Source organism: Mus caroli, chromosome 10 (genome assembly GCF_900094665.2).
Source record: "Mus caroli chromosome 10, CAROLI_EIJ_v1.1, whole genome shotgun sequence".
Lineage (NCBI taxonomy): Eukaryota > Metazoa > Chordata > Mammalia > Rodentia > Muridae > Mus > Mus caroli.
The window spans coordinates 55,110,848-55,137,940 of NC_034579.1; the positions used below are offsets into that span (position 1 = coordinate 55,110,848).

The 27,093-nt window shown below is 49.8% G+C and overlaps 1 protein-coding gene across 1 annotated transcript in view; it reads right to left on the bottom strand.

The window, feature by feature from the left end:
* Positions 1 to 27,093, bottom strand: part of Cdh23 (cadherin related 23) — a 382,497-nt gene that overhangs the window by 334,469 nt on the left and 20,935 nt on the right. The window contains exons 2-3 of the mRNA XM_029482781.1: positions 18,065 to 18,136; positions 10,306 to 10,383 (exon numbers count right to left, since the gene is read on the bottom strand). Coding sequence (XP_029338641.1) covers positions 10,306 to 10,383; positions 18,065 to 18,131 — 145 coding nt within the window. The 5' untranslated portion in view covers positions 18,132 to 18,136. The remainder of the gene's footprint in view (positions 1 to 10,305; positions 10,384 to 18,064; positions 18,137 to 27,093) is intronic.

Sequence of the window (27,093 nt, forward strand, 5' to 3'; positions counted from 1 at the left end):
GGAGGCTCATCCACAGGGATGAGAACAGTGATGACAAGTTCAAAGTCGCCTCTGCCAGCCTGGCCTCAGCAGCCAGCTGGAGGGTTTCAGCTCCTGTAAATTATACCTCCGCCAGCTCCCTGGAGCCCGAGTGTTCCCGGCCGTCTGCAAGCTCAGCTCATTCTCACCCTAATGGTCAGGCTTGTCTCCAGCCCTCAGACCCAAAGAGAGACCCACGGCCAGGAGCCTGACGAACCTACTCTCCCCTGGGCCATTATGCAGACGTGTGGCTGGCTCTGAGGAGCATCACCAACAAGGACATACATCTATCTCCCAAGGGTCAACAGGCCTCATGGCCCAGGAAGCAGATGTCCCTAAGTTCACATCACTGCATGGACAGAGGCAGAATCCAGGGTCTGTACAAGGCTCTCCCCGGGGGAGTAGCCCCACAATTACTCAGCCACTGGGCAGGTGGCTCATTCTTGGGTGACAGGCTCAGAGAGGATCCTACCAATCTGCTGGGCAGCCAAAAAGAAAGACTCCCCCCCAACTCCTGCTACTATCTGAGGGGCTGTGGGCACCTAGCAGGTATCCACATTTATTAAATAAAACACAATAACATGGGGTTCTGTCATTCTTGGTGACATCATATAGGCCGCACAAGAACTAAACAGTCACTATCCTTTTTTAAAAAATCATAATAGCCCAGTTCTCCTCTCTAGCACCCGACTGGCCCTGCTGGTGACCAGCTGGTCTGCTCAGCTTCTGCAGTCCCCATCCTGTGGCTTCAGGTGACCCGGCTCCAGCAACCCCTCACTTTGGTGAACCAACGTGGGGCAGCAAGAACTTCCTTTCAGTCCAAATAGAGATTTCAAATTTTCAGATTCTTAGATAAAGAAAGAAAGGAAGAAGGAAGAAGGCACCATGGGGTTGATGGATTGTGAGCACACGGCCCTGAGGACTGGCCAGTTGGAGTAGGGGTGGCAGCCCAGGTGGAACACAGCAAGCGATGTCTCGGGATCATTGACTGGGAAGTAGACAAAACAGCATAAAACATAGATAATCTGCCCAGCTCTGGTGCTTTAAGACTTACTGTAAATATAAAGGGTTGTGTCTTTTATTTAGGAACTAAGTGATCTAGGGAGGGGTAGAAAGCCCTGAATTAATAGCTGCCACAAATGAAGCCATTGTCAAATGGAGGTCCCTCAATGCTTATCATCCTCTGTGTGATCCAGAAAGGACAAATGGATGCAGGGAAGTCCACTGATCAGCTCTGGTGTTTTAAGGCTTGTTATAAATATAAAGGTTTTGTGTCTCTTGTTTGCAAACCAAATGATCTGAGGTGGGGTAGAAACCCCCAAATAATATTCACCACAAGCCATCACTGACACCTCTCCTGAGATACTATCTCTGAGTCTGAGTCCCTGAATAAATTCCTCTCTTCTCATGGGCATTAGCATCACTCCCGTGTGAGCGAATCACTTATTATGGGGTGAGGGACTTGTATGCTCTAACCCAGGGATCCATAAAGCTAAGCCCACATGCAGAATCTAAGAGCTGCCATTTAAGTACACAGGCCTGGGGGGTTCTGGCTACACCAGGGGTCAAATCCAACTCCAACCTGCAGAAGCCATGCAAGCTTGCTTACGTTAACTTCTCTAAGCCTCTGCCTCTTCATCTGCAAAACAGATGAGGCCGACATTCTCGGCTTGCTATACAAAGCCGACGGAGCAGTATATTTCTAGACAAAGCCCCGTGTAATAAGAGATAGCTGCCATTTCCCCAGTCATCTGTGATCTGTGTCCCTTGCTCTCTTCCCCAGCACTGCCTGGCACAGGTGTTCAGTGTGTGCCATTCACAGCCTGCCCACATGACAGGTGGTCATCATTGTTATCATTAGCGTTATTACCGCTGCATCCAACACACCTGCCCACCCCCTCCGAGCCCCTCCCCACATAGCAATGGTGTGCTGGCCTAGGGCCCGTTAGGAGTAGCTGCACTCCTGAAGTCCCTGTGAGGCCAATGATCTTGTCCCATGCCTCTGTAGAAGGTCTGTGCTGTTCTTGGGAAAAGGAAAGCAAATCAGAGTGGCGGATATTCCCTCAGGTTCTACCACGAACTCATGCCTCCCAGAAGGAAGAGGGGCATCCTCCAAGGAGTCAAAAGACCCTCGGGCCTGGGGGCTCCTAGGTTTCAAGGTCTGATCCCTTGCACAGATAGGACATAACCCCCTTCCTCTCTTACTGCTGACCACAAGAGCCCGTGGGTGACCCCTAACTGCCTCTGCTCAGGTACTCAGCCCCCAGGGCAGTGCATGCATCAACGGCTCAGAAGCCCTTTCTGCAAACTGCAAGTCCCAAGAAGCTGATTCTTCAGCCCAGAACACTGCCATTCCCTGGGGCCCATTCCCTTTGCATTGGCAAGGCAGCCTGCAACCCGGATCCCCCAGTGACTCCCACAGAACTGGGGCAAGCTCCGTCCTCTCAGGCCTTTTTCTCCATTGGTTAAACATGACTGTTTGACCAAGACAATGGCTTCCAAACTGCCCTAAAGGATGCTTTAGAAAGGGTGGGCCCACTGGGCAGTGGTGACGCACGTCTTTAATCCCAGCACTTGAGAGGCAGAGGCAGGCAGATTTCTGAGTTTGAGGCCAGCCTGGTCTACAGAGTGAGTTCCAGGACAGCCAGGGCTATACAGAGAAACTCTGTCTTTAAAAACCAAAAAAATAAAAAAATAAAAAAGGTGGGCCCTATCAATCTGTGGTCCATGGAGAGCTATGAGTACAGCCCAATATGAAATTGCAAACATACTAAAAACATTTTAAGAACTATTTATGTGATTTTCTTTTTCCTTTCTTTTTTTTTTTTTTATAACTCCATTGTGCTGTTCTTGAGCATGAACCTCGTAGGTGACAGTGGGGCACATCTGCTGGGAGTTCTCCATGGCCCCTGAGGCCTGGGTAAGAATAAACACACACAGTACAGGTTGGTAGCACCACTGCCCACCCCTAGCCTGCATCAAATACCATTATTCTCCTTTATCATTGACATGTGTAGACTAGATATTTGCTCTCCATCCCTGTCTATTCCCCTGGCTAGCCTAGCTCACCCCTTTGAGACTGGGATGCATGTCTGCCTGTTGGAAACGCTAAGGGCTTTGAACAGCACCCAACAAATAGAATACCCAAGGAAAAGTCTTGTTGAATGCATAGTGTGTGTGTGTGTGTGTATGTGTACAGATATCCAAGGCTCCAGGGTAAGATTCAATTTACCCAAATATTAACCACAGCTAAAATACAAATTTAAGATAAATCATCTCGCCTGCAGGAAATAGAGGGAATGTTCTTTTACTGGGCAAGCTGGTGGAATGTAAACACTCTATCTTAACAGCATCTTAGCGATGTTATGTTCCTGGTTTCCATAATTGTATCATATTTGTGCAAGATGTTGATGGTAAGAGAAACGAGATGACAGGAGCTCTCTGGACTTCAGCAGTTTTCTTCATGCTTAATATAATGACAAAATAAAAAGCTAAGAACAGAAGCAGCCAGGCTTAGTGGTGCATGCCTCTAATCCCACCAGTGAGGAGTCAGAGACAGGCAGAGCTCTGTGAGTTCAAGGCCAGACTGGCACACATAGTGAGTTCCAGACCAGCAATCAATCAATCAATCAATTTAGAGCTATTAACCTAAGCTGGTGTTCCCATCCCTGGGATAATGGTCTCCTGATAATAATAACATAATCTCAGGGTATCCCAAGACTACACACTAGTATTCTATAAAGTGGTCCTCTGAAGCCAGACATGGTGGCTGAAATCTGTAAGCCCAGAATTTTGGAAATCAAAGAAGCTGTGAGCTCAAGGGCAGCCAGTTTCTTATGTCAATCAAAGTCCTAAATAAGTAAACAAAGCATAAAAATAAAAGTAAAATAAAAGTTTCCTGTCTTTCTATAGTGCTGTCCCCAGTCTCTGCTGCTCTTTTGGCTCTGTGCCCCTGTAGAGATGTCTTGGGCTTGGCCAATAACATGGGGCTGCCTGGGCCATGAATGGCGAGATAATTGACTATGACGGGTATGCCTGGATAGACAGATTGCCCAGCATCTGCCCAGACCAAGTCCTGTGGTGGCTGTCTTTCTTGAAAGACTTGGTGCCTTCCAGTGGCATAGACAGTCATGGCAGCTTCCTGGATGAGGCCCACAAAGCTCCTCAGAGACAACAGCATCCAGGCCCCAGTTTTTCCATCTGTAAATTGGGACGGCATTGACTGAAGCAATGATTACAGAACTGTCCTTCAAGAGGCACCTGGGTTCATCATGGGGCCCTCTGAGGATCCCTCAGGCGGGATGGGGGGTGAACATGAGGAATCTAGGCTCTTACTCCCCGACATAGGTGACCTTTAATCTTGTGTCAGCAAGAACGCTAACCTCCCTCCACCCTGCCTACCCTAGTCTCTTGACTGTTGTTACCTACAGAGTCACTGCCTCTGTACTAATAGTCAAATGCCCCTCAAATGGTCAGGACCCCTAGCAGCCCCTCACACCCTTGCCTTCTAACCCTGCAGCCCTGCAGCTTGCTCAGCAGCCCTCACTGAGAGAATCCACAGCCCCTCTAAGGCTTGAGTCAGTTCTCAGAAACTGCCTGGGGCTGGAAAAAGAAATAACAGTCTCCCTGTGACTGCCCTCCCTCTCCTGAGAGATGCTTGTCTGCCTCTTTAGAGAGCCTCAGGGAGGAGGCCCAATAAGGAGGGAAAGCCCCTTCCCACTACTGGGGTTGAGCCTGGCCCATTCCTGTCTTGGAATATCCTATCACGGCTCAGCCTTATTCTCCACTGTCCCACAGCCCAGCTCACAGTCTGGCCCCTCCACTCCCTCCTGCCGTCCCATCATCCCCCTCTCCTCTCCCACCGCTCCCTGGGAGATGTCAAGAGTGGCAAGCAGGCCTGAGCTCCTCCGTGTGGAAGAGCGATGCAGCAGGGTCTGCCCACCTGGAAATTGCTTTCCCCAGGTCCAGACAAAACAGCTGGGCATTGATGGAGTTTGCAGAAAAATTAATCAGTGCCAACTGGCAGCAGTGCCAGGCGCCGCCTGGGCCCGCTCCATCCTAATGCCTCCCGAGCTCCCACCTTAATGACTCCTGACAAGACTAATTTTCTCGTGCAGGTGATTAGCGTGGGCATTATCACCTTCTCGGTGACTCAAGACACTTTGGGGGTGCTGAGGGTCTGCCTGGGGGAGTCAGCTCCCTGTGAAGCCACCCTGGTGACAAATGGAGGGATGAGGAGCCAAGCAAAGGGGACTGGCCAGATGCTCAATGGCCATTCATTCACTTGCTCATCCATTCTACCACTCACAGGCATCCCCCTGCCCACTCCGTGCTGGGCCCCCACACTTGTGGAAAGGCTCATGTTGTGCAGCTGCAAAGCAGAGATAACAACCCATCCGTCGAGGGGGCTCATGGTGGATCCCCCCGGGGGCCACGCATCTAAAGTGCTTAACAAGAGCCTGCAGGAGGCCAGAAGTCAATAAGCCACAGCTAATGTCACCACACCACGCTCTCACACCCCACCAAAACGCTAAAATGATCATTAATCCCAATGCCCGGTATTCATAAACTTAATATGTAAAAAAATTAATAGACCCGTGAGGAGTTCCACACAAAGGGCTGGGGCACAAGTCTCCAGGTGCTGAGCAGAGTTAATAACAAAGTTTACAAGAACAAGGGAGGGCAGGCTGGAGCCCTCGAGGACTGCTGACCTGGACTTTAAGCGGCGAACTTGTCAGGCAAGGAAAGGAGCCCACACCTGAGCCAAGGGGCCAGACTCTATCAAAGCTCAGAGATGGGGCAGACTTGCCGTTCTGGACTCTGGGCACTTGGATATGGCTGAAGAGCAGGTGTCTGTGGGGAGAGGGGAAGTGGGCTGTGACAGCTAGCTTTGGGCTGAGGGCATTTATAGGATGGAGACATCACCAACTCCAGGACCTGAGGTCCGAAGCCAATACATATGCCTTCACTCCCTCCTAACACTACCAGGAGCTGGGTAGGTTGGATATTTCCAAGCCTAGCTGGGTCCCTCCCTGGGCAGCCATGTTCTATGTCCCAGAGGTTTTTTGGTTTTTTTTTGCAAATATGCTACATGAAACTCCATCAGGCATCTGGAATGATAAAATCGCCATCCTTGCATGGCATGGGCCAGGCCATTCAAACGCACAGGCACGTTTAGCGTCTGTGCCATCTGGGAGAAAGCTCTCCTGGGCCCACTCTCTGAACCAGCACCTCCACCGCCACCAACACTGCCCTCCTGACACTCACTGTCAGGGGAGCTATGGCCTGAGGCTCTGTGAGAGAGCCAGTCCTCAGCCTTGAAAGATTCTTCCACTGGCTCAAAGACGCCAGGCATCCCCGGTGTATGTGAAGCACGGGGCTAGGGACCAAGGACATGGAGTTAGCCCTGTCTACCTGGAAACATCCATAATCCAAGTGAACAACAACCACAGAGAGGGTAACCAGACACAGGAGAAAGCCTGCCACTCCACCTGGGGGGACCCAGGAAGGGGGCCAAGGCTGGACAATAAACCATGGGAAAACAGATTTGAAAAGTAACACAAGAGCTGAGTCCCCAACCGTCCAATATGGAAGGGTGGAGCTGATGATGCATAGGAACCAGGTAAGATGAAGGAGAGCATCCCACAAGGAGGGGAAAGGATCGCAAGGACAAAGAATTAACCACAAATTCAGCCACATAGAGGGCATTGCATTGGTGCTCTTAATTTATTTTGCTCTTTGAGCAAGGGTCCTGATATATAGCCCAAGCTGGCCTTGAATTCATAATCCTCCTGCCTCAGATTCCCAACTACTGAGGTGACAAGCCTGTGCTGTCAGACCCAGCTCATAGTTAATCTTAGCTCCATTCACATTGGCGGACTTTTCAGGCCAGCTGGACTGAGCAACCATCTCATGCTACAGGTGCCTGATGTCTGTTCATGGCCCACAGGCAGCCCAGGTATGTGTGATGCTCATCAGCCTGACCAGATATGGAGCTGTCGATCTGTCCTTGCCCCCAGTCCCTCTGCCCAGCCCTGCGACCTGAAACTGATCTTCATGCCCACAGCAGGACACATACACAGAGGAGCCTTGACTTGGGAAATGGGGCTGTGCGGACAGGCCAGAGGAAGGCTGATCTACTCAATGATGTCAGTTGACTCCTTCCTTCTCTGGCTAGGAGATGGTCTTCGAAAAGATGACCAAGTAGAGGGAGCCCAGAAAGGCAGAGATAGCAATATCGTGTTCTCCACGCTCTGCCCTCCCATCCCAGTCCCCTACCACATGCCACTGAAAATTGAGACCAAATGGTAAAATACCCAGCAGGTAGCAGGTCTGTCTCTAACCTTGGAGCTTGACTTCCCAGACACTACAGGAGCAAAGAGCCCTTGGCCAAGCCTTTCCTCTGATACCCTAATGGTTTGTTTTTAAGGAATTGATACATAAAAACACTCAGGGCACTGCATTGAGATTCAGTAAATGTGGCTGTTACAAGAACAAATTCTACCTACATCATATACATCCCATTATCATTGTTTCTTAAAGGCTCCAACAGATAGAATTAGACAAGTGGTCAAAGGTTTTAGGGAGGCAGGTTACATATCAATATCAGGAAAGAGATTTTGGTCCTAAATTCTCCCATGAAGGAATGTTGTGGCATCACAAGCCCCATGACCAGGGGTCCAAGCCAAAGTCACATAGCATAGCCCAGGAAATGCCAGCTCAGCTGTCCCAAGCTCTGGCAGTGGGTGAGCTGACTGGCTGGGGCTCTGGCATTGTCCTACACACCAGAGCCAGCCTCTTCTGGCCTTTAGCAGTGTGTTGTAAGCCACTGGCCGGTAGGCAGCCCCAGTCACCATCCCTGGGCTATGTAGAGTTTTATCTCCAGGAATGATATTTCAAGTATGGAAGCGTTGGGGTTGTGGTGTTTCAAGTAAATTCCCCATCACCAATATTCAGACTGGCATACATATTGAGAAAGGAGGTAGGTAGAAGTGGTCAGTCCTCAAAGTCAAGTCCCTGGGATGTTTCTCCTTCCACAAAGAAGGCAAAGGCCGGGACCCTGCACACATGCCTGCCACATCCAGAGGGAGTCAACATCTATAGTGTGAACAGCCCAGGGTGTTATGAGTACCAAATCTCTGCAAGAGACTCCAGACCAGCATCATCAGAGAACCTAGAAACAAGCAGAGCCAGGCCGCCCAGACCGAAGCCTATTAGGCACACTTCTGTAAAATTTTCTCACTGACAAGATAAGAAATGGAGAACCAGAGGATTGTGGCTCTGTGTCCAAGGTCACATAGTAAGGAACAAAAGCTTGGCTTCTGGCCTCTAGGTTTAGAGCCCTGCTGTGTCCGGATCGTTATGATGCAAAAGAAAGGGGGAAAGCCAGAAAGCTGCTGGGCTTCTTCCCAAGAGAAAGAGGCAGAGGTGTCCCTCAGCTCCTTGGATAGAGCCAAGATTAATCCCATAGCACTAGACAGCCATCTCTGCTGTGGCAGCCAAGTGGACCCTTGGAGGGGCTTCAGTGCTCGGGAGTGGCTCCCAGGAGATGATCGACACTGGAGATGATCGACACTGGCCTTTTCAGAGAACAAGCCAGGGCTGCAGCCAAAGGTAACAGGAAGTGGGCCTGTTGGACGGCTCCTGCTGGGCCTCCAGCCTCAGACCCCTCACAACTGGAGCTGACCAAGTTTTGCCCACTCTTAACCTTCCTTGCACAGCGGGTGTCTGGGCATGCCAAATGAACATGGGCCCAGAGTGACAGGCAGAACATAGCCAGCCCTGCTCCCTTAGGAGGCCCATTGTCCCTTCCGGCCAGCACCAGTCAGTCAGTAGCTAGTCATGCCACTGCCGCTGCGTCTGCTGTCAGCTGCATCAATGCATACCTTCTACCACAGGGAACTGCTCAGTATGGGTGGGGTGACATGAGCAGGTTCAAAAGGTGCAGAGGTGGTAGGCAATGGAGGGGACAGCTCCTCCCACTTCTGTCCTGTTCCCTCTCATCACCCTAGGGGATACACCAGACGTTCACTCAGCCCCTGTTCACCCAGGGTCCCGATTTCTTCATCCATCTGCCTGACAACCCCCTGTGGCCACGACGATTCAGAGATGGCACAGAGGTGGGCATCCAGGTATCTCTGACACAAAATGTAGGGCATTTTCTTAATTAGTGATTTGATGGGGGAGGGCCCAGTTCATTGTGGGTGGTGCCAACCCTGAGCTGACGGTCCCAGATTCTATAAGAAAGCAGGCTGAGCAAGCCATGGGGAGCAAACCAGTGAGCAGCACCCCTCCATGGCCTCTGCATCAGCTCCTGCCTCCGGGTTCCTGTATGCTTGAGTTTTTTGTCCTGACTTCCTTAAATGAAGAGCAATGATGTAGAAGTGTAAGCCAAATAAACCCTTTCCTCCCCAGGTCGCTTTGGTCATGGTGTTTCATCACAATAGTGACCCTAACTAAGACACAGCCCCATTCCAGAACTGCATGAGGAACATGCCACGCAGATAAACTCTCAAAATAACACAATGTGTGCTGGATCCAAGGACTACAACCTTCCCCACCCATCCTTAAGGAGAGCAAGCAACTCAGCAGGACCCTCAAGGGACTCATAGATCTCTCACACACACACACACAAACACACACACACACACACACACAAACACACACACAAGGCTAAGCCTTTGGCCCTCGTTGGGCATGGCTACAGATGAGTGCCCACAATTCAAGCTCATTCACTCGATTGTGGTTCCTGGAGCTGAGCTGTGATCTCAGAGATGTAAACACAGACCTCGAGCTACCATTATTAGAGCCATGCCAGGAAGCCAGCCCCAGCATCCCTGTGATGAGGTAACTGGATCAGAGATGCACTGGATACTCAAAGTCACCTACATTTAATGGCAAAACCCAGCAAGCTCATTACAGAAAGTTATGGCGTCACTAAAAAAGTACAGAGACACAGGCTGCCATCCTCAAATTTCCACAAAGACTTGGAGCAGAAGAGAAGCAGGGCATTCTACAGAATAAAACTAATCCCGGCTGGAAACCAGCACGTGGGGCAGTGGGAAACCATGTTGTTTAGCAGATCCCTCACCTTGAATAGGTCAATGGGCCGCTATGAGGTGTAGTGAGGGTCCTGTCCCTACAGGCATCCAAGCAAAAGACAGATGAATACCATAGGGAGATTCCAGCGCAGGCTGAAGATGGTCTCAACCTTCAGATCCTTTCCACTTGCAGAATGTATCCCAGCCCACACTGCCCGCACTCCCACCGGTGCAGGGACCGACTCACCCACTGGCGTGTCTTCGCTGATGAGCAGGTACGTGTCAAAGAAGTGATTGGTGAAGAAAGGTAGTCGATTCACCTGGCCTGCAAGGCAGAGGACAAGGTGTCAGCATGGTGGCCCCGGCCAGTTTTACATACCCTACAGAGTGACACAGAGTGGGCTGCGTGGCATTGAACTTGTACCACACCAACTTCCCAAGACAGTCAGGTTGGCCACAGAGAGCTGCTGAGCACTGCTGAGACAGGCTCTGAGCGTGAAATGAACATCAGACTTTTAAGGCTTTGACCCTCCCCTCGGAACTCTGTGGCTAATCTTTAATATTGATGCCACATCGAAATAGGGATACCTTAGATAAAGTGAAAGATACTAGTGAAATGAATTTCACTGTTTCTTTTTACTTTTCTAAGATGGCTCCTACAAATCTCAAGCTCACACCCGTGGGCTGTGGAGGATTTCCCATGGGGGAGTGGACTCTTGGTTTATTTCAAGGGATTGGTGGTTCATGTTAACCCAGTAACAGAAAGGCAGGTTTGAGATAAGGCTTACAGTAGTAGCTCAGGCTATACCAGAGCCCAGACACCAAAAATTTCCCATTGACCATGGTGCACTCTGACAGCACCTCATGAGGGTAGAGACTGGGAAGAGCCAGGTGATAGATATATAGACAGGGGAATTGACTACAAAGCCTCTAGCAAGCCTCCCCCAAGGCTGGCTTCTCTAGCTCCCCATTCCCTCCTCCGGTAGGCTGAGGGGACACTTTCTGCTTGGCCACTGAAAACTGGGGAGCCAGCTCAGTTTCCACGGTGCGTTTCCTGCTACTGGCTCTTACAGGGAATTTCGGGGGCCCTGGAAGGGGCAGGGACAGCTACCCTACTCTTGTTTCTATTGATCTGGCCCCCCTTAAAATCATTTGAGGTTCCCAAAGGGTGAGAAGCTGGAGTCAGAGAGGGAATGGGGACATACAGGAGCATGGGATCTCTCTTCCTTCTGCTTAGGCAGTGTCCTAGGGCTTTGCTGCTGTGAACAGACACCATGACCAAGGCAACTCTTATAAAGGACAACATTTAATTGGGGCTGGCTTACAGGTTCAGAGGTTCAGTCCATTATCATCAAGGTAGGAACATGACAGCATCCAGGCAGGCATGGTGCAGGCAAAGCTGAGAGTTCTACATGTTTATTTGAAGGCTGCTAGTGGAAGACTAGCTTCCAGTCAGTTAAGACTAGGGTATGAAAGCCCACGCCCACAGTGACACAGCTACTCCAACAAGGCCACATATCCTACTAGTGCCACTCCCAGGGCCAAGCATATACAAACCATCACATTCCATTCCCTGTCCCCCCTAGGCTTGTTCAAACACATGGGTCTACAGAGGCCATAGTATAATAAAACTGTACTTTTAATCAAACTTTCAAAGTCCCCATAGTCAACTTTTAACTCAACAATGTTAAAAGTCCAAAATTTAAGGTCTCTTCTCAAATTCATCCAGTCACTGAACTGTAATCCCTAAAGCAAGACAGGAAATCAGCTGGGCAATCTCCAAACTGCATCTCATGGCTGATGTCAAAGTGGTCTTCATATTCCAACTCCTTTTTCATCTTTGTTGACTGCAACAGACTTCTTTCTCTTGGGCTGGTTCCAATCCCTGTTAGCGGCTCTCCCTGACAGATATCCACAAGCCCTGGCATCTTTAATATCTTGGAGTCTTCAAGTTAACTTCAACTTCACAGCTTCTTGTTCCAATGTCTGGATTCACACATGAACTTCTGGGCTCCTCCAAAGGGCTGGGAGCACTTCTCCAACTCTGCCCTCTGTAGTGCTCTAGGCTCTGGTTGACTCTACTCCACTGCTGCTGCTGTTTTTGGTGATCATCACATGGTACTGGCATCTCCAATATGCTGGTATCTTCTGCTGCAACTAGGCTTCACCAGTAGCCTCTCATAAGTTCTCTTCATGGTGCCAAGTCTCAACTTTTTTTTTTTTTTTTTGGTTTTTCGAGACAAGGTTTCTCTGTGTAGCCCTGGCTGTCCTGGAACTCACTCTGTAGACCAGGCTGGCCTCGAACTCAGAGATCCACCTGCCTCTGCCTCCCGAGTGTTGGGACTAAAGGCGTGCGCCACCACGCCCGGCTTAAGTCTCAACTTCTTTGCATGACCCATTCAGTCCTGGGCTGTCAGCTGCAACTGAAGCCACACTTTCACCAATGGCCTTCCATGGTCTCTTATAGTGCCAAGCCTCAGCTGCTCTTCATGACCCCTTCATGCCTTCAAAACCAGTACCACCTGGGTGACTCTTACACATTACCAAGTCCAGCTGCAGCATGAGGTACAACCTTGGATATCTCTGAAACACAGCTTCTTTGTGCTCTCAGAAAACACTTCCCAGAAGATTTCACCACAGTGATGTTGCTAGTCTCTTTTTTTTTTTTTTTTTTTTTTTTTTTTTTGAAACAGGGTTTCTCTGTGTAGCCTTGGCTGTCCTGGAACTCACTCTGTAGACCAGGCTGGCCTTGAACTCAGAAATTCACCTGCCTCTGCCTCCCAAGTGCTGGGATTAAAGGCATGCACCACCATGGCCGGCGCTAGTCTCTTCTTTAATCACCATTAATTTCTTAGCTCCAGCTAACCAGTATTAATTGGCCCAGTAGTCTCCTTCTCCTCTTGACTATAAAGCCAGAGACACATGACCGAAACTGCCCAAGTTCTGCTGCTTTCTGGGACTGTAACATGGCCCTCTTGTTCTATTACATTATAAACAGCTTTCTGTTTTCCAACTCCTTCACACTGTCTAGCTTCCCTGTCCTGAACTTGCTCTGCAGATTGACCTTGAACTAAGAGATCTCTGTGGATGTGTCTTCTAAATGCTGGGATTAAAGGCATGTACTGCACACCTGGATTTTTGCTTGGAACTTGATAAATCCCAGGCTGGCCTTGAACTCAAGACATCTGCTTGCCTCTGTCTCCTGGGATTAAAGCCATGTGCTACCAAGCCTGGACCTAAATTTAGCTGAGTGGGATCTTCCCCCAGGTTACTATCCTTTAATTCAACTTAATATCCTGGAACACAGGATTCAGCTCCATTTCACTTCCTGGTGCCCCTTTAATCCTCGAATGATATCCTCTATATATTTCCTTTCTAAGTTTGCTACGCTTGTTCAAAATGCTCTTCATGAGACTTAACCAAAGAACAAAGTCTCTGCTAGGCCCTTTGGAGACTTCCTTTTGTCAATGCAATTAATATAAATCTCTTTACCTTAGCCTCAGGTAGACTCTTCAGACAAGGGCAAAACCCAGCCATATTCTTCATCAAAATACCATAAAAACAATCTCTAGGCCACATATTGAAATTCTCCACTGAAACCTTTTGAGCCAGATCTGCACAGTTCAAATCACTCACAGTAACAAAGTCTTCCATATCCCTACTAGGATGGCCCATTGAGCCCCAGTTAAACATTCCAGTGCTTCCCAAATACAAAGACCAAAAATTCATATATTCTTCCAAACAAAAGCATGGTCAGGCCTATCACAGCAATATCCCAGTCCCTGGTACCAACTTCTGTCTCAAGGTTTTCCTGCTGTGAACAGACACCATGACCAAGACAACTCTTATAAGGACAACATTTAATTGGGGCTGGCTTGCAGGTTCAGAGGTTCAGTCCATTATCATCAAGGGCATGGGGCAGGCAGAGCTGAGAGTTCTACCTCTTCATCTGAAGGCTGCTAGGGGAAGACTAGCTTTTAGTCAGCTGGGATGGGGTATTAAAGCCCACACCCACAGTGACACACCTATTTCAACTGGGCCACACTTCCTATTAATTCCATTCCTAGGGCCAAGCATATACAAACCATCACAGGCAGCCAGACTGGGCTTGTTTCTGCTCCTCCAACACTCTGGTCTCTCCCTTCCCTGCCAGGACTGCTGGCTCTTCCATTTCCTGTGCTAAGTCCCATGCCTCACCTCATTTCCATGTCTCCTCTTTCAGGACACCCACCCTGACCTGAACCACCTCAAATGTGCGCATGCGCCACACGCATGCATCCACGCTCACAGCCACAGTTTCAGGCAGAGCTGGAGAAACCGCACCTCGCCTCTCTGAAACCTCCTCATAAGCTGTCTAGACACAAGACCCCTCTGTCCCTCCGCTTACTTCTGTGCAAAGTGGCAATAACAACGGGGCTTGTGGAGGGCCCTGGGTACCCCAGGGGTGCCACAGCGAGCTTAGAATTGTGGATGAAAAATTAGTGATGGAGAAAAAAGAAAACTTGCCTGCAGCAGCTTAGTTTATTTCTAAATTTTCTTTCCTAGGACCTACTGGCACCCAGGGATGGAAACAACACTCAGGCAGCCTAGCAGAGACTTGGGACCTGAGTCACTTGTCACATACCACTGAGCAGCCAGGAACTATGCCTTCATCACCAGTCTCCAGGGGAGCTGGCCTGGAGATCCTGGGGACTGGGAGAGATTAGCGGAACAGGAGAGTGGGGAGGGCAGTCAGGTGAGTTCTCTTAAAAGCCATTTTTCAAGGCTGTGTGTCCCAGGGACAAAACTGTTGTGGCCAGAGCTTGGAGACCTCCATTATTACATAATGTGAGTGGCTGCGGAAATATGGTGTGCTGGCTGATCTCATGCCAACTGGGCACAAACTTATCTGGAAGGAAGGAACTTCAGTTGAGAAAATGCCTCCATAAGATCCAAGTGTAGGGCATTTCTTAATGATTGATGGGGCAGGGCCCAGCCCATGGTGGGTGGTTCTATCCCTGGGTGGATGGTGGTGGTCCTGGGTTCTATAAGGATGAAGGCCAAGCAAGCCATGGGAGCAAGCCAGTAAGCAGCATCCCTCCGTGGCCTCTGCATCAGCTCCTGCCTCCAGGTTCCTGTCCTGCTTGAGCTCCTGCCCTGGCTTCCTTCAATGATGGACAGTGATATGGAAGTAGAGGCCACATAAACCCTTTCCTTCCCAGGATGCTTTGCTCACGGTATTTCATCACAGCAGTAATGACCCTGACTAAGACAGGGATGGGGAGGGACAGTGGGTACATTGTGGAAAGAAAGCTGATCCTGGCTTTAGGGTCCAAAGTCATGTCCTCTGTCCCAACCAGGGGCCACTTGCTTACCTTGGGGGACAGGGGGCATAGAGCATGCAAGGACCCAAAAGGCAAGCTGGCCTCATGGCTAGGTGGGACTGCTCCCTCCACTCACATGGCTGCAAAGTCAGGCATGACTTTACTCAGAATCACAGACTGGGTAGATACTGCGTCAGGGGCAGAGCTGGATCTGGAACTTGTTCATCTGGATCCAAGATAGCCGCCTTCCCAGGCTTCTGAGTGGTGGAGGGAGGGAAGGGGCTCTTTGAACACTGAGTCCTGTACCCAGGGAATACCAGAGTCCTCTAGCCCTGCCCCGGGATAAGGGAGGAGCACAGAGAACACAGGGAGCACAGAGAGGTGTTCCAAGCATCACTTTGACAAAGCCTCCGGATGGGAAAAGGGGGGGAGGGGCTGCCTAGCTGCTAAGGGTCGCTGCTGTGGGAGCCACCACTGGGCTCCAGGAACTTGACACATTAGTGTCTGCAGGGGAGCCAGACCTCCTCTCTGCCTGAGGTTCATCATGCACAGCACCCAGGACACCTGGCCACAAGGGGGTCAGAGAAAGCTTGCCTCTGTCCAGTCACAGAGCAGAGGAGCCCCCGGAGCCTATGGGGAATGGGCTGGGGGAGGGGACGGGAGCTATGGCATAGAAATGATAGACTGAGAAGATGTAACAACTTCTGAGGGCCTGTCTCACCTCTGCCTCTCTGGGATGGAGTAACAGCTCATTCTGAGGATTAGGGTCCCCATCATGGGAGGACCATGTGACCTAGTCTGGAAACCAGAGAAGAGCTAACATAACACGTTCCCATTAAGGCAACAGAAATGGGAAGTCACATGTCCTGCAGTCAAGGTCAGGCACCAGCCACCCACCATGCTAAAGGAGCCACTCTGGCTACTTAGCAAGCACAGGTGTGGTGGGCAAAGCTAGCCAGCACACGGGCAGATCACCTATGTTTTGCCACGGAATTGGCTGGAAGGCCTTGGGAGACTTGCTATGCTCCTCTGTCTTCTGTGCCCCCATCCTGTTCCAACCCAAGAAAGAAAGGTAGATGCTGCTAACGACAGGGTGAACATCAAGCAAGCATTCATCCAGCACCCGATGTTGCCAGTCAGGCTCTCTGTTCACATTGATTCTTGGGATCGAGCTGTGTCGCTCCTAAACAGTAGACAAAGAAAATGCAGTCCAGGGAGGTTCAGAAGCCTGCCCAAGGGGCTGAGTGTAGGTGTGCCATGCAGAATACCTGAACAGTCTGAGAGCTCGAGGGAGTCAGCCATCCCCCTAGGCAAGCCGGGACAAGCCCGCTGAACAGGTAGTTATACATACGCGTGGCTTTTAATGGACAGACAGCTGGTGCAACAAAGCAGGAAAGTGTCTAAGCTCAGAGTCCTACGAGGGACAGAGACAGGGTCCTCACTTCTGCCATCTACAAGCCCAGAGGCCTTCTGCATGGAGCAGATCAGGGATGTTCATGTGATATTTCAGTAAACAAAACAAAACAAAACCCCTCAGGTTGGATGATTCTGAACTCCCACCTCTCCTCCGTGAAAGATTCTGAGACTGTCCAGTCTCTGAGCCTGTGAGCCTGGGCTATAGCTCCAAGCTTCTTGAATAGGAGTGAGCTCCCCTTTGCTGGGGTTATTCCAGGAGGAAACAAGGAGGGGGACAAGGAGAGGAGGCTGCCTTCACAGCAGGATGCTAGCGAACTCCAACAGGTGCTAGTGGGAGGCAGCAATGTCTTCCAGAGCTCCACACCTCCCTGGAGTGAAGCAGCAGAGAGAGCCCCGTGGGAATGTGCTTGCCTGCGTCGCCAGGCACGCGGTGCCCATAGCCATTCTCCAAGGACACCCTGGTCCCTGGGGGATCCTGCACGGCATGCCTACAGTCCTGGCCTTCCTTCAGTAGAGTCTCCATGTTCCTTTCTATTTGTTACCCTAGGGGCAAAGACAACGTGCCCAGGCCTTCTTGGTGTGCTCCTGTGGCATGGGGGAGGGGAGAGATTTCTACAAGAAGGACAGCTCTGGGCTATCACATACCTGAGTTCTGAGTATCCACAGGCATTCCCACCACCCGCTCCACACCCAGCCCATGACCAGGATACACACACACATCCACAAACACATATACAAACACACACACATACCAGCTCTTCTAAAATGACTATTAGTCTCAAAGGCAAGATAAACAGCTTTCTCACCTGGCCAGATGGCTCCCTCCTATCTTCTGAGTGACTTCTCTAGAGCCAGGGATGTTCCTGTGAGCCCGTCCTGTACTGCACCCTGTTCCCTTCAACCTTCCCTACTGGACCAAACCCCTGGCATGGAAGTTGATGTCTTTACTCCCTAGAGGTAGCATACTATGCACACAGCATCACACAGTAGGTACTCAGAACATAGTGGAACAGAACTGCGGCCAATCTCCTCAGTCTAGGACAGTTCATGGCTACAGATCATGGAACCTAAGAATTTCTCAAGACTCCCTGTGGGACTGAGCCTTGGGGACAGCCAGTATTTTCAGCCCTATGTGAGCTATAGGAGGTAGCTGAGGCCCAGAGAGGGAAATCTGTCTTCATTCACTCTCTGGGGGCCTAGAGCATGAAGCCAGGCTGCTGGCCCGAGTAACCTGCAGCCTGGCCTCCCAAGCACTGGCTGGCATTATTAAAGAGAAATGGCACTTACCCCAGGATCCAGGCACCAGCATGAGAAGCCAGAGAACAGCATAGCAAGTGACCGGGGAGTACCTCATGGCTCCTGGGAACACAAACAAGGAGACACACATGAGATATAAACTTCTGGAACCCCCAGAATCCCACCTCAGCAGCCCCAGGAAAGCACAACTTGGGAAGGGGAAGATAGAGTGGCTCCCAGGAGGAGAGGGTCTGGGCCACGGCTTGCAGCCTTGTCTGGGTCTGGATGGATTGCAGAGGGCTGGGAGGACTCAGGCTTTACTAGGACTGATGTAGCAGGCAAAGCTCAGGGCAGGCACGGAGGGTTTGCTGGGGACACGTTCAAGGTTCAGACTGCTGCCTCTGCCCTCTGAACGCAGATCCCACAGAACAGCAAGCATAGCACAGCCAGCTTGGAAAAAGTCAAGTATGGTGTTAATCAGGAAGCCAGGGCCCACAAGCTCACCAAGCCTAGCTCCCAAGGAACAGCCTTTTTCCGCTTTCTCAAGTCCACTGTGTTATCTTCTAACCCAGGAGGGTGAGGGAAAAACTCGGGTCATGGTGTCCAAAGAGGCTCACAGAGAAACCACAACACATCTGTGTGGTAGCCCGGAGCTGGGCTCTGGAAAGATGTGATGTCAGTTAGGAAGGCCCTGTCCCTGAAGGCTAGGGGAGGGCCACTCCTTCCCACCCATCACAGCATGGTCATGGTCCCTCCATATCAGGGGCACAGGATAGAGACCTTGCTACAGCCTATACCCAGCTCTCTACAGAGTCAGGGAATGTGGGGCACGGCAGGCACCCATCACCCTTTAGTGAGTACCCACTGGGTGTCTTGTTCAGAGGCCTCACCCATCCCTGGCTCAGGAGACAGCCATCAGCCACACAACACCTCTCTCAGGGATTCCCCCCAGTCTGTGTAGTCAACACTGGGACACAGTAGATGGTTCACTTCCACCATCTGTGACTGACCAGAAGGGTTGTGATGACTGGCTATATCTACCAATATTGGTGGCCAGTTCCCCAATTCAGCCCTGGAAGGAACAGTTTCTCTCACTCAGCCCATGTCCTGAGCAGACAGCGAGGCGATTCCCACAAATACCACAACCGACGGCACACAGTGGTTCACGGACAGTTTTGGTTTTCCTCTTGTGAGCTCTTAAAACACACTCATCACGTCAGTAGATGGCTGTGTGGGGAGGAAGTGTTTCTGAGCTGCATGTCACAATGACACGGTCTCTCTTCCATTCCTTAGCCCTTCCTCCCCTGTGAAACCTCATGCTAGCAGCCTACCATAGGGGCTCTGAGTCCAGGCTGGATGGAGCTTCTGAGTTTAGTAAAACGTCTACAAGTTGGGTTTTTATATGAATTGGACACTTAAATATTGGTAGATAATTCCATCCCTGAGAAGCACTTCGTAAGGCAAGCATGATCCATCCAACAAAAAGCGCAGCCGCTGGCCTGACAGGCATCCCCCCCACCCCCTCTGCGTTTCGCAGTGGGTTCCCGCTCTGTAATGATTTGGATCTCTGTGACTACTGCTGATCTCTGTGGTAACTTGCAAGCCAGGCGTGTGGTAGAGAGCTTGCCTAGAATCTGCTAGTGAGGGGCTAGGGTGTGGCTCAGAGAGGTACAATGCCTACCCAGAAAATCCACTAGTGGGGGTCAAGGGTTTATTATAGCTCAGTGGTATAGCCCTGGTCAGTATGGGGGGAGGGGGAGGGGGGAGCAGAGGGGCTCAGAAGTAAAGAGCCAGCCTAGAGTCTCTCACTGTGGCTCAGTGGTAAAACAACCTAGCTAGCATATGAAAGGACCTGGGCTTCATATCCAGCCCTGAAAAAAATTTTAATTAAAATTTAAAAGCCACTCCCTCCCGTGACATTCACAGATGACCCTCCAGACCTATATATGACTGTCTCCTTTCCCTCCGGAGCTAAAAATAGCCGAGCAGGGATTTCCTGCCTTAGAGAGAGCTGTCCCCTCTGACACATGTCTAGATTCTTTCCCCTACAGGCAAGGCGACTGTAAGTTTTCCCCTCTGTACACCTAGGGCTCTGCTAGTTCCAGGGCTGTGATCCTCCAGCCAAAGCATTGCCAGGTCAATTAAACACAAACCCCAAGGGTGTAATGTCTGCCTTTTGGGAATGGTAGCAGCAACTCTCAGCCCCTCCCCAGGTGTGCAGCAGGGTCCCACCTGCAAGTGATCCCTCTTTGTAAATGGCCGCCAATCGGACCTGTGACAAATGGCTTGTCGTCACCCTCACTTGCATTTGCATTTCCCTAACTACCGGTGAGGTTGAGCACTTTCTAAATGTTCCATCTGTTACCTCGAATTATCCACCGGATCCTGAAAAGAAGCCAGCCAGTGTCACGTACATTATCCCTGATTTACAACTGGAGAAACCGAGGCACAAGGCAATTGAGTGACAAGCTGACGCCTCGCGGTGAGTGACTGTCTTTAGGAAGAAAAAGAATCTGCTTTCCTGGACCAGATGTTAGGAGAATTAAACATCTGTTAGGAACATCACCCAGAAATAGCTGGGGAATTCACACCGTGCTGCTGGGAGCTGCGGGAAGTTTGTGGCGCACACAAAGAGGGAGGAAGGAAGCTAAGGACCCTCCGTGAGATGATTCCACCAGCCAGAGGTTTTTACTGGTGTCTCTTTACTCAGTCTTCCCAAGTACCTCAACAAGAAGTATCCCTGCCTCCATTTGCAGATGATGAGATTGTCGCTAGGAAAAGTCACCCTGAGGTGAGTCATGCGCCTGGTATGCCACCATAGTATCCTCTGTGACTCCCTTTTCTTACATGTATTGCTTCTTTTGTGTGTGTGTGTGTGTGTGTGTGTGTGTGTGTGTGTGTGTGTTTGGGATGGGGGGTGTATACATAGATGTGCTCACATGTGACCGTGCCTATAGAAGCAAGAATCCTACTACTGATGTCTTCCTCGTTTGCTCCCCTGCCGTATTGTTTGAGACAAGGTCTCTCACTGAACCTGAAGTTCCCAGTTGGGATAAGCTGACTCCACAGCATGACCCCAGGATTTCCTGTCTTTCCCCACAGCACCTCCCCAAAGGGGCACACATGAGCACAGAACTGCTCACACCAGGCCTTACAGACAAGACCCAGGTCTGCAGCATGGCCCCAGCTGAAGACTAACAGTCAGAGGAAAAAGCATGTTCAGATACCACATACATGCATACACACACACACACACATACACACACATACACACACATACACACACACACACCAACTTACATGCTATGTGCACATACATATATCTACACATACCCATACAGAGGCTGGGCTCTCTGTAACTTTCAAGGAGAGTACCCACAAAATGCTTATTATCCAGGTGGGGCCCCCAGCCTGACCCCAAAGGTTCCCCCATCCTGTCTCACTCCATTGTCCAGGCTGGAGGAAGCTACATTCCTTGCTAATCTGAAGGGATCTTTCCATTACACCTACAGACCCCTCAAAATACCAGAGAAAGCCCACGGTAGCCGGACTTCCCAGTCTAGGGGCTCCTCTCTAAGATGACAATTAGCTGTACCCTCATCTTTTGGGAAACAGACCTGATTCCTAGGCAGGGTGACCATCATCTGCAGCTCCCATTCATTCCCCACCCCCACCCCAAGACTCCACCACAAAAAGGGAAGAACCACATTTGGAAAAGAGCCAGTATTCCCTTACCCCAGCAAACAGGGGGAAAGGCTAGCAGAACAGGAGGAGGGAAAGGGGCAGAGGGGGACGGCTGAGCAGCAGTTTGCTTTCTCAGGAGGGAGAGATTTTCACAGCAGGGTACCACGATTTAGTTGGAACTGTTATGAATTCCCTTAAAATCAGATGCACTCAACTCTGAATGGCAACATGCTGCCGAAATCAAACCCAATGCAGGGGTTAGTCACGTCACCACACACCAAGAGGCTCGTGCATGTGTGGTGCCTGCCAATGACGCCCTGAAGGCTGTTCATGGACAAGCTGATACTTGAAGGCCAGAGTGTAGACAAAAAAGGAGGAACACAGCCATTCTGACCTTGCACCTTTCCCAAAACTCTCATCAAGGGCTTAGGAGCCAGCAGGGGTAGATGGGGTATGACCTGAGACCCCAAGAGAGGATGAAACAGTCTGCCTAGTATCTTCCAATCAAGACATTGAGCCCTCTGCCTACCCTTTGTCAAAACTCATTGTGAATTCATCCAGCAAAACATACATTGTATCTTTCTTACATACATTGTAGCACTCTACAGGCATAGTGAATAACTAGGAAAAAAAGGAACAGAGCAGGAAGCTAACACTCCTACTAGTGAAGTCCTATCCCTGCTGTTCCAAGGCTCTCTGAAGCGTCACCTGCAGACACATCCATCAGCCTCTCTTTTGGTTTTTCAACACAGAGTTTCCCTGTGTAATCTTGGCTGTCCTGGACCTCGATCTGTTAACCAGGCTGGCCTCCACCTCAGAGATCTGCCTCCTGAGTGCTGAGATTAAAGGCATGAACCACTAAGCCCACATGTGCTCCCTCTCTTAACAAAATACAGAGGAGGCCTGTGAGCTCAGAAGGTAAAGACACTGGACAACCCCAGTTCAGTCCCCAGATCCCATGTTTTAAGCAAAGAACCCACTCCCAGTGGTTGTCCTTTGAACTTCATGTGCATACCATACATAGCACACACATCTTTAAACACCTAGGGGCTGGGGAGACAACTTAGTAAAGTATTTACCATGCAAGCATGGGAACCTAAATTCAACCACCAGAGCCACATTTCTTTTCAAATAGCCAGGCACTTGCAATCTCAGCATGGGCAAGGAAAATACATGAGGATCCCTGGGGCTCCCTGGCTAGTCCGCTAGCCTAAGTGGTGAACTCTGTCTCCAAAACAAAGCAAAAACCCAAAGTGGACACCATCTGAGGAATGACACCTGAAGCTGATCTCTGGTGTTCCATGTTACAAACATGTACACCTACACACTTGGTAAAAACAAATAAATAAAACCACACAGTGTCCACATTCTACTCCAGATGGATGAATGGATGGATGGATAAATGGATGGGTGGATGGGTGGGTGGGTAGGTGGATGGATGGATGTGGGTGGATGGGTAGATGGATGGATGGACAGATGAATAAATGGATGGATGGATGGATGATTTAGAGAAGGGGTGTTGTTTTAATGTTCAGGCTGGCTTTGAACTCCAAGACTCTATAGGTCTTCCCACCTAAGCCTTCACAATAGCTGACACTATAGGTACAGTTTGAATGGAGGCTGCCTACCTCACCCTGTTCAATAGTTGAAGAGTATCTCAGTGTAAGGATGTGTCCTAGTTAGGGTCACTATTGCTGTGATGAAACACCATGACCAAAGCAACTTGGGAAGGAACGGGAGTTTGTGGGGGGTTTTTTGTTTTTTTATTTCAGCTTACATTTCCAGGTGATAGCCAGTCACTGGGGGAAGTCAGGGCAGGAACTCAAACAGGACAGGAACCTGGAGGCAGGAGCTGATGCAGAGTCCATGGCGGAGCCCTGCTTACTGCCTTGCTCCCCTGGTTTGTTCAGCCTGCTTTCTTATAGAACTCAGGATCACCAGCCCAAGGATGGCACCACCCACAATGAGCTGGGTCCTCCTCCATCAATCACTAATTAAGAAAAAACCTTACAGCTGAATCTTATGGAGGCATTTTCCTAATCGAGGTTTCCCCCTTTCAAATAACTCTAGCTCATGTCAAGTTGACACAAAACTAGACAGCACAGGGGGCAATGTAACTGAGCCAGGGCTCTGATGACAGCCCCATAGGTTATTGTTTAACATTTCATTTTGATAAAGGAAACTCTGATAGATTCTCACTCCCAAATCCACACACACATGATTAGGTACTGGGACTCGGGAGCTGGATTACAAGGCAGCTGCTGTGAAAAACACCCAAGGCAGTGGTTCTCCACCTTCCTGACGCTGCCACCCTTTAGTACAGTGCCTCATATCCCGGTGACCCCCAGCCATAAGATTAGTTTCATTGCTACTTCATGACTGTAATTTCGCTACTTTTATGAATCATAGTGTAAATATCTGATATGTGACCCCTGTGGAAGGGTCGTTCAACCCCTCCACACCCCACCCCCAATCCCACAAGAGGACCCACAGGTTGAGAATCACTGCTCTAAGGCCTGCACTGTAAGCCACCATTACCCTAGGCAGGACACCACAAGGCCATTGCTCTTTCTGCCTATTCTAGAAAGACACCGGAGGCTCCTGACTGCCATCATCACATTATAAGAGCAAAAGCAGACTAGTCAAACTCAACCTCTTCCTGTCCCATGCTTCAGCCAAGGTGAGCAGGCTGCAGAGTCAGGCCAGGCACGGAGCCTTGCTGACACCTCCCATGCCAGTCACCAGTGTGCTGGGCTGGACTCCTCACCTTGTGTGTCCAGCCCTGCTCTCCAGGCACAGCCCTGGTGCCACGTGGCACCATCCTGAATCCTCCTAGAAGGGTGTCCTTAGCATCCCTCCTCCTTCCTACATCATTGCAGGCATCTGTCCCAGCATGGGATGAGGGAGCAACCCAGGGCCATTGTGCCAGCAGACCCTCCTCGCCCTGCACGCAGCATCTGCCTCCTCCTGTGAGCCATCTGCCCACGAGCATGGGCTCCCATTCGAAGACACGGCAATTTTGTCTCCTCTCTGAGGCTTTGCCTTTCTCATCTGAGAAAATGTATCTCCATCCGTACAGTCAGTCAGTGAACAGCTTCCACACATCCAGCCAGAAGTACGTCCCTCCTTCCCTTGGATTATCAGTTTCTGCCTTCAACTCACCAGGCTCTGTTCCTCTCTTAGCCATCACTGTGGCTAGTCAGACTCTTGGTCCCAAACACAGAGGGACATTTGTTACACCGGTTTTCAGAATAGTATGACCTCGATGAGCAAAAGGTTGGGCCTACCAAACACCAACTGCTCTTGACCAAATAGATTAGCAAAATCCAGCACATTCACACAGTGGGGGAACCTTCACCCTTAAAGGTAGGGAAATCTGGACCAACTAGATGGTAGGGGTGCTTACTGAACAAGCCTAGCGACCAGAGTTCCATCCTCAGAGCCCGTGTATCTTAGTCTGGGTTTCTATTCCTGCACAAACATCAGGACCAAGCAGCAAGTTGGAGAGGAAAGGGTTTATTCAGCTTACCCTTCCACATTGCTGTTGATCATCAAAAGAAGTCAGGACAGGAACTCAAGCAGGTCAGGAAGCAGGCGCTGATGCAGAGGCCATGGAGGGATGTTCCTTACTGGCTTGCTTCCCCTGGCTTGCTCAGCTTGCTTTCTTATAGAACCCAAGACTACCAGCTCAGGGATGGCACCACCCACAAGGGGCCCTCCCACCGTTGATCACTAATTGAGAAAATGCCTTACAGCTGGATCTCATGGAGGCATTTCCTCACCTGAAGCTCCTTTCTCTGTGATAACTCCAGCTTGAATCAAGTTGACACACAAAAGCAGCCAGTATATCATGTAAAGGTAGAAGGAGGAAATCAACTTCACAAAGTTGTCCTCTGACCTCTGCACATGTGCTGTGGTACACTGGCACACACGCATGTATAATGCACACACATGTATGATGCATACACACACCATATTTTTAAATTTTATTTATTTTCATTTTATATTCATTGATGTTTTGCCTGCATGTATGTCTGTGTCTTGGAGTTACAGACAGTTGTGAGCCCCCATGCTGGGTATTGAACCCGGGTCCTCTGGAAGAGCAGTCAGTGCTCTTAACCTGCTGAGCCATCTCTCCAGTCCCAACATTAATTTATTTAATGTCTGAATGCTTTGCTGCATGTACACCCACAATATATTTTTTTTTAATCTAAAGCAGCAGTTCTCAACTTGTGGGTCACAACTCCCAAGGGGGTCGCATAGGAGAGATTTACATTACAATCCATAACACTAGCAAACTTACAGTTATGTAGCAGCAACAAAATAATTTTGTAGTTGGTGGTCACCACAACCTGAGGTAATGTATTAAAGGGTTGCAGCCTTCGGAAGGTTGACAACCAAGATCAAAACTGTAGGAAAGCCTGGCTCACACTAATCAGGGAGGAGTCTAAGACATCGACTAAGGGGAATAGGGAGATCTTAGGACCCCTCTCATAGGAGCTACTTGGGCTGATCAAGTTCATAAAAAGCTCATGGGTGGTATCAGGTGCTGGGGAGCGCTGAAAGGGGCACGGTTTCAGTTGCACATGGTAGACAATTCCAGAAGGTAGATGTCTATGATGCTGTCCAATGGCATTCGGTGCCACAGAACCATGCCGTTAAAATGACCCAAATGGCGGAGTTTCTGTTATGCGTATGTTACGGCAATAAAAATGGAAAACAACACACCTCTAACATGAGCACTTCTCATGCTGCTACGCCAGGGGTCAGCGGGGTACAAAGACAGCATGCCCATTTCACAGGTGCTAAGACTGAGCTCTGCCAGGATGAGCTTGAGCCTGGGAATCAGCCGGGAGTTCTGTGCAACAGTTGGTTTTGTAAAACAACCTTTGAGTCACTCAGAGGCAAGGCATCTTAATTAGCTTAAATATCCAAAGGATGGGGTATATTACTCGTAGACAGTGAGCCTCCCGTCCTGAGAGGTATACAAGATGTGGCTGAAGGTCCATGAGGGGAGTCACACCAGCACCACGCAGCTCACCGTGTTCTGCCACCCGCCTCCTGTCTCTTTATATTTATGACTTTCTCCCTGCCACGCTGAAATCACTTTCTAACCTTTGTTAAGGACAAGGATATCTTTTTTTTTTTTAAATGCTCAATTTAAAAAAAAAATTTCACATGTGTATAAGCAATACACAAATCATAATTCCTAAAAATAACAAATTGCGGGCCAGCGTAATCATAAGTAAATTGATATTGATAAATAAGCTTTTCTCCTGAGCGGTAGGTGGTTTATTTTAATCTAATGAGTTTTGTATTTTCTCAGCTTTCAGATGCCATGATGAAGGGCTGTCTGCAGTAGAATTACGACGCTCTCCAAAATATTGTAATTTAAT